This window comes from Cupressus sempervirens, chromosome 10 (genome assembly GCF_028749045.1).
Source record: "Cupressus sempervirens isolate cs-2001-9-10 chromosome 10, ASM2874904v1, whole genome shotgun sequence".
In the NCBI taxonomy this organism is placed as follows: domain Eukaryota; kingdom Viridiplantae; phylum Streptophyta; class Pinopsida; order Cupressales; family Cupressaceae; genus Cupressus; species Cupressus sempervirens.
The window spans coordinates 572,469,191-572,486,339 of NC_143127.1; the positions used below are offsets into that span (position 1 = coordinate 572,469,191).

Genomic DNA, 17,149 nt, shown 5'->3' on the forward strand with positions numbered 1-17,149 from the left:
TAGATAGTAAATACTCTACAAAAGCGTTAGTACGATAGAAATAGAATAAGGCGGGCTCAACCTTATCCTCTGAAACCTACAACTACCCATACTGACTCTACAAAACAAGTTGTCTATCATTGTCAATTTCATGAGGTGGAGTAACAAATTTGTTTCCAAGAGAAGGAAACAAATCAACCTAAGTGCTATACTCCCAACCAGATTGTAACCTATGCTCCTCCTGTGAAGGTGACGGAGAAGAATCATGTAACAACACACAACTCTTAGGGGAGTTCATCACTACCACCTAAGAACTATTTGTAATCCATCACTACTACCTAAGAACTATTCGTAATCAAATCGACACCATCTAACATTGTATTGATCTCTAGTGAACCTAATACAACCAATGGCTCTCTACTACTCTCAGTTGTAGTACTCATCTCCAAAAAACCAACTATTCCTAACTTGGTGATGGATGTAAGCAAATCCTCACTACACTCTGTGACTCTGTGAATATCCAATCCTCACAGGCCACTATTGTAGATAGTGTGTTGTAACGAAAGCTAGTGAAGACTGCTGATCTCAACTCCATGGTCATCTCATCCAAATGTGACTATGACTCCTGGAGAGCCAACTGAGTCCACTACAAAGAGTCGACGGTAACCTCAAGCTCATGGGTGAGCTCATCAAGCTCCTCCTTTCCCATCAAAGCAGCATAACAAATACAGTCTCTCTCGAGAAGCGAACCTTGATCTGCTAACAATTGTAAATAATTATGTCTCATAATCCTGATAGCCTCTCAGAGAGCATGAAACTCCTCAAGGGAAAGACTGCCATCATGGTGCTCATCTATCAGGAGCACTCCAACCAAAGGTAGCCGACATTTGTCGAGCAGCATCAAAGTGCTCTAAAGTTGTCATAATCATGCTATTGCTAACCTTCAACTCCCCAATCAAATGATAAGTAACATGTAACCACTAATTCTTGCACATGCCTTTCGACCCAAACTCAACACTATGATGGGAAATTGTATCTGCATCACTCACCTCATGACATATAGCATCATGTGTGCTATCATCCTCACATCAATAATTGAGGTATTGTGATATTGCTATTAGGATTTAACTGTGTAGTTTTTGAGTCAAACTCATTGACCCATATATCATGAGTAGTGATTCACACATGAATCCATCTCTCATGAAAATAAATGGAACACTTGGCACTCATTGGATCTAGGTGATGCTTACAGAGGTGAAGCACCGGGACTTCCTAAGAGGTCACCCATCCCAGTACAACTCCAGCTCAAGCACGCTAACTACGGAGTTACCTCCATGGTTAAAACCGCTCTGCTTGCAACCCCATTTGCAAAACCTTCACCAAGTGTTGTGCCTTATGAAACATTCATTAGAAATCCCCTTAAGCTCATCAATTGATTAGAATCTTAATAGCAATATAACAAATTGAGGTATTGCTACTAGGCACCTTGACGAATGTCTCATCTAACTAAGAAGTTGATGCCATATCAATTGCCTTACATGATTCCACTTCCCATATAACTGCAAGTCCTTGTGAGTCATGATCTTGAGACCTATCATCAACCAATGAGTCATCTCAAGTACTTGCTAAAGTTTGATATGACAGATCAGACTTGCTGCAACACAAGTCGTGCTCATAAAAAACATCAGAAGAATCCAAATCACAGTTACCAACAACATCCACCTATAAAACCTCTATTGTCTCATGCTGCTGCAAGCATGGCTTGCTGTTATCATATAAATCAGAATCATTATGGCACAAATCTTCATCATATAACTCACTTCTAACACCCGAAACTTGAGTGTCAACACAAGGGAACTCTATGCAACCATCACCTACATATGGAAAAGTCACTATCTCTTGCATAGGTTCATCATTATGACTATTGTCATAAAAATCTGAAGTAAAACTGCTCACATTCTATGCAATCCTCAAAACTAACACTCCCATCATGTGAGTCACAACTCAGCAATATCCCTAGCATTCTCTAGACTAGCCCTATCATCAACACCATCAATAGGCTCAAAAATAGGATGGTTGTCATAAAAATCAGACCTTGGATGACTAACATTTTCATTACTACCAACCAAAGTAATGAGAATCGGAATTGGATCGGAATTGGCAAGCCTGAATCGAATCACGAATCAGACATGAATTGGAATCGAATCGGCCACAAATCAGAAAATTAAAAAAACCCTTGAAATTTAGAGATTTTAACAATTTAAAACTTACTTCATACACCCTTTATTGAATATAACTTAAACACACTATAACATTATAAAATAGAAGTTAACATACATAAACATGGAGCATAAATGATAAATCCATCACATACGTATCTATGTTATATATAAAATGTAAATTGAGGTTGAAGCTTAAGTAAATAGAAATCATAGGATCATAATGATTCAAATCATAGAATGTATGTAAGATGAAGATCCATAAGTTATCAAATCAGAAATGTATGTAAGAATATAAGATGAAGATCCATGAAACGTATGTAAGAATCTAAGATGAAGATCCATAAGGCATCAAATTATAAATGTATGTAAGAATCTAAGACGAAGATCCTCTCTTCTACTCATGCTAAACAATTAGAAGGCCCTTTAGGGTTAAAACAAAGAGGAAAGGCAAAAAAATTGAAATTAAAAACATGTGTTCTTATGTGAGGCCTCACTCGATCTGCCCCAGCATAGATGACATATTTACATTATGATACTTCTAATTCAATGTTTTTATACACTTTTGAGACTATAGGGTTATGTCATTTTAATATCTGCATTTTGATGATCCACACTTATGTCTACACATTAGGACCTAACTGATATATTTAATGATCTCATTTCACGTTCTAAATTATTTCAATTGCTTTAATAGAAAATGAATTATAGAAATTCTTGAAATGTCAAATTGTAATGTTTAAATAGAAATTAGTGTTAAAGGATAGATTGTGAGATGCAATAGGACCTAATTCACATGCCTAGTGACTTAATAGTCATGGATTCAGTATTTCATCACTATGATAGAAAATAGATTATAAGGTTGTTCAGAATGTTATTCAAATCATGTTAAGTAAAGATCAATATTGATATGTAGGAATTGATATTTTAATGTTTTGAATATTTTAAATGAAAATGATTAAAAAAGGGAAAGTTAATTTAAAATGATGAAATATGCAAGCCTAATGTTGAATGGGATAATGATTTATTCCACCTATTTACTTATTGCTTACATGATTTTTTTGGACTACTGATGCTCGAGTTTAGTGTGCAGGAATTTGACCATGGGGTTTAACGGGGAACCAAGGCTTAGGCCCATTTGAACATAACATAGCCAAGGCAAATCTTTGGAAGATTCAAAGCCTCATTGTGATGTATTTCTTTTGTAAATGTGAGTTTGCATGTGTAGTAAATTTAAATTCATGAATACATTAGGGATATGTCATTGTGAATTGTGATGTATTTTAATGTGTCACTTGACACTTGTGTTGTCCATGTGGAGATGACATGTCATTCAAGGTTTGGCAAGAAGTAACCTAACCTAAACCTAACCCTAATGTAGTACCCAAGTTAACCTCACATGGAAAAATGTTATAAGAAGTCCCCATCAAGGGAAATTCGAATTCCAACTTCCTATTGACTTTTAAGAATCAAAAAGTGGTCCTAGGGGGTTATTTTGGTGAAAAATAAGTGCTCTCATGATAGTAATATGGGTTGGGGGTCTAAATTTAACCTTAGTAGACCTAGATGACCTTGGGAGCCCTCCAAACAAGTCACTTTCAAACCAATTCGAAAGTTGAGTTCTCCCATGAGTTTACCCCCACTTTTTCCATTTAGTCAAAGTAGCAATTTTGGTAGGGACAAGGGTGTAAGAAATAGTGGCTTGATGTTTTTGCCAAAAACCATAGGGGGAGAGTCCTTTTAGTGGACTTGGACAAACTAGTAGAGTGCCTACCCACTCCCTAACTTTAGAGACTCTTAGGGTTTGTAAGTTTGGGAGGGAGCTCTTCTACAACCATTCATTACCATTTTGCAAAAGGATTCAAGGTTGGTTTCTTCTTGCCCATGTAGTATTTTTCTTCAAACTTTCATAATGGTGTTCCATTCATGAGCATGAAGGAGTGTGAGATTCATATTGTATGTAGATTTCATGGTGTTGTATTGTGATGTAGCATTCATAAAAAAAATTGAATGGTGATCCATGTTGTGGGATGATTTTAGTATTGTTGTGTTGAGATGAAATGTGTTGTTGCTTTGATTTTCTCTCTGTTTCCTCCATTTTGTTACATATGTTGTTTATAGGTGTAAGGACTTCACTCACCCTTTGGGAAGGGAAGAGAAGTCCAGGGTGAAGGGGTTAGTTGGGCTTGAAAATGTATTAAGAACCTTGGAGTATGGGCTCCATTGTATGCCATAATCATTCATATCTTGTTGGGGGTGATAAGTGAAGTATGATGTATAAAGGAAGTTTAGTATGGGCTCCATTGTATGCCATAATCATTCATATCTTGCTGGGGGTGATAAGTGAAGTATGATGTATTAAGAACCTTGGAGTATGGGCTCCAAAAGAGCTACAACTAATGGTAGTGTGTTTGGAGGATGGTTGTGAAAGCCCCGAAAGGGCATGAAATTGATGTTTGGTGAAAGTGCCAAAAGGGTATGAAATTTGTTTATTGCAGGTATTGTTTGATATGGCAAATCTCCATTTGAAAAGCACACCTTCACCCTATGTTTATGGCTCCATTGGTGAACCATTGTGAAATATCCTTGGGATGGAATTGTTCAAGTTTTGAAATGTAATGTATATGCATTTGCAAGATTGTAGGTGAAACACGGTTTGAGCCTTGTTCCCCTAGTGCAGGGGGTGGTCTCTTTGGAAGCCTATGGTTGGGTGGAGAGTACCCATGGTCCTTGTTGTTTTGTTGTTATGTATTTGCAGATTTTGTGCTCAGGGGAGCAATGGAAAAAGATCATCTTGTAGATGTGCTTGAAGGAGAAAACTTGTCTTGTGTGTTGTACATGTAAAGGAGAATCTCTCTCCATCTTATTCATATTGTTGCAATGAATGATTGCATAGTAGCAAGGAATGGATGTGTTAGATCGTAATGTATTTGAAATGATGGAGTCTTTCTCTATGTTGTGGAATGTTACATTGTAAAGATGAACCCTTCAATTTTTTTCATTTGTGTATTGTAAAGCAAAAGTGAGGTCTTCAATTTAGGTACATTTTTGTGAAGAATGGACCCATGAAGAAGTGAAGAAATTTGGATATTGTCATATGTATTTGTATTGCAAAATTCAATGTCATGTATTTAGTTGCAATGAAATGGAAAGGTTGACAATCATAATAGTCATGAATGAAATGTAAAGGAAACTCATTTTATAAGATATCTCATTGTTTGATGCTCATCGAATGAACCTGCATTGTTTGTATCCTACTTATTTTGGAATCATGGATCAATACATTTCCAAATATTGTTTATATAAAGATATCTCATGATGCCTTAGTTCAATAATAAATATCATTTCAAGCTCCATTACTAATAGAATAGATTTATCTATTAGTTTCATATTTGACCTGGGGGTTAAAGAAAATTCATGTGCTAAGTAATCATTCAAGTGAACTCCAATAGATCCATTAAATTTGGTTTTTACATTGAAGTATCAAGATAACATCAAATTAATGTCAAGTTTGGATTCACAACCACATAATTGCATAGAGAAAATAATTCAAATTATACTAAAATAAAAACAATCTAAGGGGAATATTATGCCAAATTAGATTTTAGGCTGGGAGAGAGTATTTCACTCTCTAGAATTTGTATGGGAAGTGGGAAAATATCTCACTCCCAATTACAGAGCAATAAAATAATCTTCCAATATAGTCCCCTATGATTTCCCTATAAAAAAAAAGAATATTCCTTAAGATCTTATGTATAGAAAAACAATATGATAAAGGTATAAAACATAGACATGAGGGGGAACTCATAAGAGTCACATGACCCTTGTGTCACATCCTCATAGTATTTCATGGTAAAGGCCCTGTCAATATCACATAAGAAATTTATTTTAAATAGTCCCCTTAAGCCCATGCTCGATGTGACAACTCTATTGGAGGGAAAGAAAAAAAAATGATATGTAATAATGCCCTATATCCAGGACCCCACCTAGGTGTGCGTGGGTAGTAACCAAGTGATAGCTACATGTCCTTGGGAAGAACAACCATCATACATACCAAAGTACCTTTTTTTAAAAATATTATTAAACAACTTAAACGATATTAGAAAAAGGTCGATTTATCCCTACTAATTACCTTTTAAACTAAAGGGAGCATGAGAAAATTGTCTTCGGAGAGAGGAGTCACATGACTCCTACCTCCCCACCTGCCGCGCCTTCCAAAATGCCTCCAAAGGCCGCTAGCTTCTAGGTTTGTAAAGTTGTGTTGGGGTTAGCATAGTTAGGATAGTTAGTGAGGTATGTGTTGGGAATAGATAGTGATTAGTAGTTAGGGGTTAGAAATTTTATTATAAGGATGTAATACATCTTAGACTATAGTGGGTAAAATAAAAGATAATAAAATATGTAAAATGGAATTGTTATTGGTTAGCGGTTAATAGTAGTATGGAGATAGTAGGGGCATGGGTTAGAAAGGAATAGGTTAGAAAGATTAGAAATCCGCAATATCTTAGTGTTAATATGAATGTATATAGTGGAATTACTAATAGGCATGTCTTAGTAGTGTGTAGAATTAATGTTGATTAGGTAGTAGTTAGTAATTTATTTAATATAATTTGTTATAGAGATATTTGGTACTTTTATTAAAAGGGTGAGGTTGGTGGAATAATTAGGATAGTTACTTGGAATTAGGAATATGCATAATATAGATATATTAGTATAGTTATTATAATACATATAAATTTCTATGATGTTATACATAGTAAAAATATATCCTAAATATTAGTTATCACGTAGCTTTAAGTAATATAATAGATAATGTATGTTGTTAATATGTAACACTTTATATCTTATGATTCTTCATTGTAAAATGTATAAAGATTGTTATTGAAGTATATATCAAATATAAATGTAAATTAAATAGTATTCTTTTATTTATTTTCTTGAGTTGGATACCTGGGCTTTTAGGAATTTGTAAGAAGATGATGTAATTTATTATTTTACCAAAGTTGACTCATAAGTAAAATTTAAACTAATTACATTAATATTGACTAGGGATTATATGCAATATTATAGATCAAATAAAACATAAGGTGTGTAAATGTAAAAAAAGGTTATCATGCATAAACATATATACCTATTTATTATTTCCTTTTCAACTCAATTTATTAACATGAACTTGACAAAGGGTGGAACGTGATAAATTGTGTTACATTGTAGATGCAAAACAAGTCCCCTTTATATAGATATAGGTTGAGAATCCTAAAATTATTTTATAACTAAAGTATTACATACCTTCCTTTCATTCAATAACTAGTGAAGAAATAAGTGTGGATGTTAATGGATGCAAGCAAGGGTAAGTGGCTATTGTGTAAGCTCTTCCAATATGCCTTTGACTTTTTTTTCAATTAGAATGTCAAGCTAGTCAAATACTTTGATGCTAGTCCCAACATCATGTGTCTCAGAAAATGTGGCCTCGCTCATGACTTGGATATGAATACCCTTGTAGTAAGAGTTAGTGCTGGAATAGGATTGTGCTTTGAGCTATGTTACTGTACATGTTAGTACTAACACTCTAATTGTCACATAAGACATTTATTTGGTGGAGTATTGAGGAGTAATGTACTCATTCTAATCCAACCCCTAGGATGTTACCCTTGATTAAAATTATGACATTTAGAAACTTAGCAAATGTAACTGTACCATAGGGATCATGAATTAAGGTGTCTAGAACATACTACTACTAGCCGATAACCTAATTGTATCATGTTATTGTCATGTCCCCAATTTCTACCCTTCCTTAGTGACAACATTTCTAGCAGGGTTGGTCTATTATCTGGTTCCCATAGGCCAGCAGAGCATAGAGGGAACCAACCTAGGGGCTTTGAGAGTCATGCATGAGCTTCCCAAGTAGTTTGGAGCAGTAGACAACAGTTTCCTACAATTTAGGAGGGATTCCTAATTTGTAAGAATTGACTAGGAGTGGTCTAGGAGGCATTTGGAGACCTCGGCGAACATTTTGGAGACTTAGAGTGCATCTCCTATTTTTTAGGAGGCATTCCTATTTTTTAGGAGGAATTCCCAGTTCAGTGACAGTTCTCTCAAAGGTGCACATAGTAGGGGAGAGTCATTGGGACTCAATTTTGGTTGATTGGGGCTGTCTCCCACTTTTGAGGAGCATCCCTAGAGTTTAGGGATGGACTGTCAGTTGACCCATCTTGTCCGGCATCAGTCCCAAACAGGTGACAAGGTCAGATTCATGTTTGATTGGTCATTTTGGGCCTTTTGGGACCATTTGGGAAATATTTTAATATTTCCTAAGTTGGTGATTAAATAAATTAAAATAAAGTTAATAATATAACCATTTTGGAGTAATAAGGGGATTCTGGCTTCAGTTAATCAGGTACACCTATGTGTTATAGCTTGTTGGAAAGGTCTTGAATTATTATACATGATTTTTACTATCTGTAGACTTTTTGGTGCCTTTAGCTATGGAATTTTAATAAAGTAATGTTTTTCCTATAGCATGGACGACTTTAATTGGGAAAATGTTATTTTATTATATTTTATTTAAAGGGCAAAGTGTAATTTCCCTTTAGGGTTCGATTTACAGTTGGAAGGGGATATAAGGAGATGGAGACCTAATTTCTTATTATCTTTTACATATTGAAAAACTTGTTTTTGTGAATTGGCTCTGAGAGAGCAATTCTTCATCTAGGACGCAAACCCCAGGTTTTGGATTGGCAGGGACGTAGCCCTCAACAGTTATTGGCATTGGATTCTTCTAACAGTGTGCATTGCTATCAGGGATAGAGTGCGTCATTCTTTATTGTGGATTTAGGTTGCAGATTTATGGTTTCAACGTTGCAGATTGATTCTTTCAGCTGGGACGTGATCCTTGCAGTCTTAGGGCCGCCATTTGCAGCAGGTACACCCCACATGGAATATAGGGAATGCTTGTATTCAGCCTCAGATGTATCCTTAATTCATGTTCATTATTCACCATCCAGTTTGGCATCATTGTTGGATGTAAGCTCCTTGGAACTGCATTGGATTTATTATTTGGCTTTATAAATCAGAAATCTGCCTAGTACGATTTATAGCAATTCTAATTTGGCTCTATGCTCTTATTTATTTTCAGTCTCCTTTCATGTTTATTGTTCATTATTCATTACTATTTTGAAAACTATCAAAAAACACAAAACAAAAACAAAACCTTCTACAACTCCTGTCTATTCTCAAAGACCATCAAAGAAATCACAAGAAAATATAGTTTATTAATTTAAAAACTACAGCAGATCAACAAGGGCATCCATCAAGGACCTTTCAGTTATTGTCTATATGCTTCTTGAACCTACTTTGTTGTGTTGCTCATGCTCTTCATCCTGATGATGGATCACGTAGCGTGATTCGAAACATTGATGGTAAAAATCCTAACACAATCGAATCCAGAAGCATATAGACAATATGATGGATTGTGGAAATTTGTTCTCTTTAATGTATCATGTTATGTCAATAAGCAAGTAACCTAGGTTCACCTTTCAAAAAAAAAATTCGTAGTTGTGTTTTGCCTTGTAAATTTTGGGCATGACATTTTATTAAAAAAATGTCTTCACTTTTGGCTGCTTGCGCTGATTCATGCGATTTTTGCATGAATAGCGATTCATGACAAAAAATAAGTGATTCAATTGACCAGCTCCAAAAAAAATTGCCAGGCATGAATCGAATTGCCAAACCGGCGATTCTAGTGATTATCGAAACTATGCTACCCATAGTTTAAAATTTCGGTGAAATAACACTAATCTCGTGGTATTTCGCAGAGCACAGACCTAGCCGAGTATATTGTGCAATAAATCGGCAATGAGATATGTGAAAAAATCATGATGGCTATATTGGAATATATCGCAGTATAAGTGGAAAATCATAGGTAGATATCATTGAAAAGTCGTCGCGAGGGCCATTTCAGCTTAATATTATTCACGATCTTGTTTCTCGACACTCATCTGCCTGCTTCGCAACCTAATCTGTCTGCTCTCATTTGTTCAATTCGAAACTTTACTCTTTGCATTCGTGTTGGCACCCAATGATAGGTAAGGGATCTTTTGAGTTTGCATTCGAGTTGGCATTCGATGACAATAGCATCATAGAATAAATGTCTACTTGAGTTTGAGTTTTTTCCACTTCCCACCATGTTCGATAGTATTTTGTAATTTTGTTAACATTAATATATTTTGTTATTAATTCTTGTGTAAAACTTGTTCTATTTTATAATAGTAAAATCAAAATATATTTTGTTTTGGTAAATAATAAAAAATACATAAATAGACCATATTTTAATTTTTACAATTTTCTGTAATATTATTTTATTATTTATATATATAATTTAACAATTGCTATATACTATACTGTAATTCAAATTTATCATATTTTAAATTTACTATAATACTAAATTACTAATAATTTTGATTAATATATGGTGGATTTCAAATCATAATATGTTTTTACAAATTTTGGCATGTATGTGTGCATTTTTAAGAATATTTTATATTTTCAAATGTTCAATAAAAGTGCCTATTTATTGCCGAGTGTTTGCCAATTCTAAGTTTTTCAAAAACTTTGGGCCGCTTGAGATATTGTCGATACCAAGTTTTTAAACTATGATGCTACCAACTGATGTAAGGTTGTTCTCAAAGGCAGCTATCATGCCATCAATGTCCTCTCGATAACTAGCTCCTATCTCATGTAAATGTTGGGACTCGTTACAACTGTCCTCATGCAAGTTTGTCATAGCCACATACTCTCAGGAAGAGCCGCCAACACCACATGTAAGAAAAGGACTAATGGTTGCCCCACTAAGGAAAGGCTCCAACACCTGATGGTTCTTGGTTGTTGAAGCTACACCTATACGATCCTCTTGATTCTCTTCCTGTTTTCTCTGTGAGGAAGACCTCTTAAAAATGGAAACCATATATCTTGTACAATTGTCTAAGGTTGTTGGATTTGAATGTGTTTCATTCATCCTTTTGTGATTTTGCCTAAGTTTTTCCATACTTTCCATCTGGGCACTTGTTTGCTTCCTAAGATTACCCCTGCTATTCAACTAATTTCCATATTTAATAGATTTACTGTATTTGTCCATAACTGAAATAATTGCAAGAGTGTCGGTCACTCAAATATCAATAACAAGACTTTTTTTCCCCACCCACAAGATGGCAAGAAACCACTTTGATACCACTGTAAAGGACCCAACCGGTTCTAACTTCAATTCTGGTTGCTTGACATTTTTTCAAACACTTATCATGCAAACCCTAGTACCATTGTAAAAGCCTGGCTAACTCACTCTATAGCTATGCTGAAAGTTTTTTATTTACCTTTTTGGTTTGTTTGAATATGTCAATGTACCTATGTCAATGACATCCATCCATCATGATCTATCCATCCTCATCAAAATCGTATTCTCCTTCCATTTATTGAAACATCCTAGACCTCCCTCAAGAGGTTAAGCTTTATCTGCAAGGGACCAACCTCTGATACCAACTGTTGAACATGAACAGGTCGAATAATTGAGAAAGGGGATGAATTGGTTATTTCAAAACTTTTACTGATCCAGTATAACCATAAACCACTCAAATAATTGAGATTGATAAAAGCTTGAAAGAACAAGAACAATAAACACCATGACACTAGATATAATGTGGAAAACCAAGATTAGAAAAACCACAAAGAAACTAATTCTTATGAAAGTGAACACCAATTAAGGTGATTTTTACAAGGGGCTCACTGTCGGTTTGATCACTACTGGTAGGCTCACTACCAGTCAGGCTAATGGCCCTAATACAAAAGATTTATTACAGAAAGGTGTCTTACAGACAAAATGTGAACAGATATAATTGAATCTATATATGCATGAAATAGTACCAACTAGTAGCACAACAATCACCACTGGCAGCAGATCCAGTTACAGATCTTCTGCCAGCATACTTCAATCCAATCTTATGTAACTTTAGGTAAGGCTTCTCTCGATATCACAGTAAACCTTCACACATCTTCTTACACACTTTACCGCCAAGTAATCACTCACAAAACGTACCTTCAACATACTCTTGTTCTCATCTCATCGGATACAAAATAAATGCTCTATATTTATATACATATGATAATACAAATAAATATCTTAGCCTAGCCACAAAAGATGTCCGTTACAATGCAAAAGATATTACAATCATAGTTTAACATGCTAGCACCTACAAATATGAAGTCTTCACACTACTATTACCTTAGGATCTAACAACAGTTCACGCAGATGATACACACATTACATAGCATAATTACCAAAAGGTAAGTATATTTTGGAATTGATGGAATGCCACAACCAAGACCATGTCTTGATCTACAGAAATATGATCCAACCAATGGTGCTAGAACCAGATAGAACTTGTCCAAAAATAGAATATAGTTTTTGTAACGAAAACCTCTGATATACTGAATGAATATCCAGGTAGCAGGTACACCCGGAAGAACTCTGAAACTCAGAAGCCAACATCCTCTTTCCACACCTTCATGCTTTTGTGATCACGAGAATATACAGATGTACCAGAAACATTCATCATCATAACCAAAAACTACACATAATGAATCTGTTATGCACAACCCAAAATATAGATAACTGACAGCCAACAAGTACAAACATGCAACCAGTATAAGGATTTTGACATAAATGACAACAATGGCAGCATATTCTCAATATTCTCAACAACTGCTTGCCTTAGAAGAACATTGAAAATATTATGAAGCAACTGTGTGGCCTAAGGATCTTAGATTTTCCAAACTGATGATGGGTTTAGCTTAAAGTTTCTGTTTCTAGAAACTTTATGAAAAGTGTTTTTGCCAAAAGGTATACTAGCAAAATAAAGGATGTAGATGGAGATAGTAGCAGATTTTATAAATAGATTACGTGCATTCAAATAAAAGGAAGTTGAGCTTTTAAAGGTGACAAACAACATCAAACCTTTTATTCTGCATAGCATAAACATTTTAGTATATGCAATAACAAAATCATTTCAGAAAAAAATTACAATGACATTGTTCCCCTTGATCAATGCAATTAGCTAATGTGTCACATATAGACTAAAATGAACATGACAAGAAATAAAGATGAGATCATGAGATAACAAACAAAATGAAGAGAAATACTTGAGAAACGAGATATCTTACAGTTTAGCAACATCCATATCCTCTAATATTGGTCTCAACCGTGTGTCAAAGTTTGAGACAACAGCCAGTTTTACTGTATAAATCAAGTTATTGAATTATTATTTTCTTAGGCAACCTCAAGAATTCACCATAGAAATCACTTTTAGAAATCAACAGTCACTATGCCTAAAAAATGTATCTTTCCTACAACCTCCAGCATCTCTCAAATGGCTGAGAACTTCATATGCTCCAACTGGAAGCTTCCATGCATCACCCTGTGAGAAATGCTGAATGCACAAAACCCAGAAAAGATCTTGACTTTCAATGGATAGTATGAAGTGCAAATACTCCACAAATTAAACATACACGAATTCCCATTTACTTGTGTTACTAAAAAATGATGAATAATGAAATACTGATTTCCTTCTATATATGGCAATAACATCATGCTTTGTAGAGAAAGCAACAACAAAAATACATTTAGTATTAATAATGATGCTTTGAGATCACAACTAAAATAGTTTCCTTAGAAATAGGAGCTGCTGGTTTGAAAACAATAAAAATCTTATTAATTTTTACTTTCATTTCCGTTGAGATTCTTTACAACAGCATATATTTGCAAGTGGACATTTTGATGCATAAATTTAGCAACTTATTTACATGGGTATATTTATTATGGACTGCATGGTGATATAATGGTCATCTTGATTTCCTAACATATATTAGAAATGCATTATTACTTGGTAGAATTATTCTGTAATGTCCCCTTTTTGCTGTGTATGGGAAACTGCTGAATTTATAGAAGTCCTACTTGAATAATGGGATTATTGATCCAAACTTTAATTTATAAAGAAGTAAATATTAAAAATGATTTAAACATACAAATGCATGTACTATTATAATCTCGGTGAAATCCAAATTACTGGTAATTCCAAATGCAAATGTTGAATCTCTGTATAGTATACTTTCAAGAATGCAGTATAGAAATATGCAAAGGCTGGGTCAGATATACAATGAAGAATATACTCAATAATCTGAATGGTTGTCTTTGATATTTTGTATATAATCCATGCTGCATATACAGGTTGATATGATATTCACTGGCAGAAATATAGGTTGTCTCTGATATTCTTGAATTGTCTATGCACTGATTATCTGGGTTGTAAAGCCATCTCTGATATGACTATCTTTGTTTATGTTTCTTTAATGGATGTTGTCTCTGATATATAAATGAATAGCGTGCACCAGCCATTGCTATAGAAACCCTCTATGCTCTTGACCAATTCCACAAGGAATATATAAGTTATTAAACATCAATTCTTCACTGCCTCCCGATGAGCTGATCAGCTTGTATATATATGTGCATCAAACTATGAGAGGGTGCAGGTGGAAAGGTGCCGCCCTTCATAACAATTGATAAGTATTTTGTTCACCGAATAATCATTCATGATTATTTGGTGAACTAAACATAAGGATTATAGTTAACAACTGCCAGCCAATTATATTATTAATCATGAATCATCAACAATGGCCAGCCCGATAATACCATCGGCTTATGTTATAGCACTATGAAACAGAAGTGATGCCCGATTATATATTGTTTAACTCTCATGATGCATGGTGATTATTGTTTTATGACCGATGATATACATTTCGGCAGTTATCCTTGCGGAGATACATGTATGATGCCAAATGGAGTGCTTGGTGCAATGTTATGATAATGAGTATTGATGTGTAACGTGAATACTGCAGTATACATGAACTTGAATGCAATAATGTGGCAATGATAGTAGTATGTGGATAATGCATTATCATTATGCAAATGCATCTACATGGATGTATCCATGTATGATGCGGATGTCATGTATGTATGTATTTATGCATATGTGTCTGATGGCACACCATGGATGGATGTATTTATGTGGATGGCACTACACATGAAATGTGATACATCATGATAGTGATCACATGATGATGGTTGCAAAAAACAATCATCAAGTCGTTGGTCCATCATGCAGCTCACTATCGTTGATGGTATATACAAGTGGTCTTGTGCATATCATCAGGACTAAGTGTCTCCATGGTGGATGGATGTCTTGGTGAGTGCCAAGCTCCATCATCATTACATCAATTCTAAACTATTATGCAAAAATGCAAGACATACAAACAAAATACAAAGATAAGGTATGTTTCTTTCCTTGCCCATATTTACATGTCCTTTTATTGTTTTATGCTAATGGGATGTCACAGTCTCCCCTCCTTCAAGAATGCTTGCCCACAAGCATTTGACTATTCAGATCTTATGGGTGTTTTCATGTAATTGATGCATATTTTGAATGTTCCATCTATTGATTATCTCTATCTTCGCGTGTGGTTTGTTTCTCGATTTTGTAGTGAGAGAAACTCCTTGAGGCTAGTGAGCAATACCTTATTAATTATGATCTTTATAGAATAGGGAGAAGATGAATTATGATTAGTTGGGATCTCCTTGGATTGTAATCAAGATGGGTGTACTTCTTACTTCCTTGAATTTTAATGTTTGTTTGTTGACATCTTGTTTAAAGGGGCCTATATTTGTCATCCATGGGAGTCCTAGTATGAGCTTCATACTTCCTAATTTAAAGATGTGGAATTGCGTTAAATGCATGTAGTCTCCTCTCCACAAAGTGAGTAGAGTTGTAGCGTTGTTATAAATGGATGTTCGATTGGCGAACCTTATATTGAGTACTTTGTGCTTGAGTTCTGGTAGATGGTGATCTTGGACCCATTTGTAATTGATGCAATTGTGGGTAAAACCGTCATCTAGAAGCACTTTTATGTCGTTTCCTTCAGTTTGACCCTATATTTCAAATGTCTTGTGAGTAGGTCCTAGGCTTAGTAGTGTTCCTTCTTTACTTTTTGTGAAGGTTTTATCTGTAGAGTATGTATCACTACTCAAACCCTCCTTGTCTTAACTATTAGCTCTCACCTCGATGTAGTGAATTTGTCCTTTCCCTTTACAACAGTGACTTGGAACCCAAGGTTCTTTGTAAGTGAAGCATAGTTTCTGCCTTCTGAGTTCTTGTCGTATCTCAAATCCAATTTGGTCTTCTGGGGGAATCTTTGTTAAGGGGTGCAAGAGTTTCCTTTGGAGTAAGGTGTTCTTTATTGCAAGGTTTACTTTTAGGTAATCTGAAATCAATGTCCCTTTCTTTCTTGATGGCCTCTTGTAGGGAGAGAGAATTTAGTGCTTTTACCCATCCTAATCAGGCGTCTTTACCTCGTCCATTAAGAGTACATTAGTCTTCTTTCAGATATATTTGTTACTAGTACTGATATTCTTTGAGGTTTTATAATGTATTCTTCTATGGATCCTCAGTGCTTGATTTGAATTAATTCCTTGAAATACAACTTGTGGTCCTTATTGTCAATCCACTCTATTTGCCCTCCAATGAACTCTAGATAGGAGGTAATCTTGGAATGTCCCATTGTTATCATTTTGTGATGCCACCATTCCTGTGCTACTTTGCCCAAGTGGAGGGTTGCATATTTTATAGCATCCTCTTCTATCATGGGGTTTAGTTGGAAGTATCAAGTTTTTGCACACATGCTCTCAAAGACATTTTTGTTGTACCCTAAAATTATGTAAGGCTTAGTTTCCCTAACTTTCTCTATAATTCTGAGAATCTTTCTTTGTTCCCTCTCTAATACATATAGTTCATCCTTAGAAAAAGATATTCTTTGAAGGACATTTCGTTTTGTAGGTTGCCTACTTCCCAATCTTG

General features: G+C 34.9%; 1 protein-coding gene across 3 annotated transcripts in view; it reads right to left on the reverse strand.

Moving 5' to 3' along the window:
* The window catches only part of LOC149535170 (Haloacid dehalogenase-like hydrolase (HAD) superfamily protein), a 284,147-nt gene that overhangs the window by 95,779 nt on the left and 171,219 nt on the right, over positions 1–17,149 (reverse strand). For all 3 annotated transcript variants that reach the window (XR_016356974.1, XM_089804449.1, XM_089804450.1), the window contains 2 exons: positions 13,597–13,672; positions 13,407–13,479 (listed from right to left, as the gene is read on the reverse strand). Coding sequence is in view for 2 of the 3 variants with exons in the window: in XM_089804449.1 (XP_089660575.1) it covers positions 13,407–13,479; positions 13,597–13,672 (149 nt within the window). In the remaining variant the exon portion in view is untranslated. The remainder of the gene's footprint in view (positions 1–13,406; positions 13,480–13,596; positions 13,673–17,149) is intronic.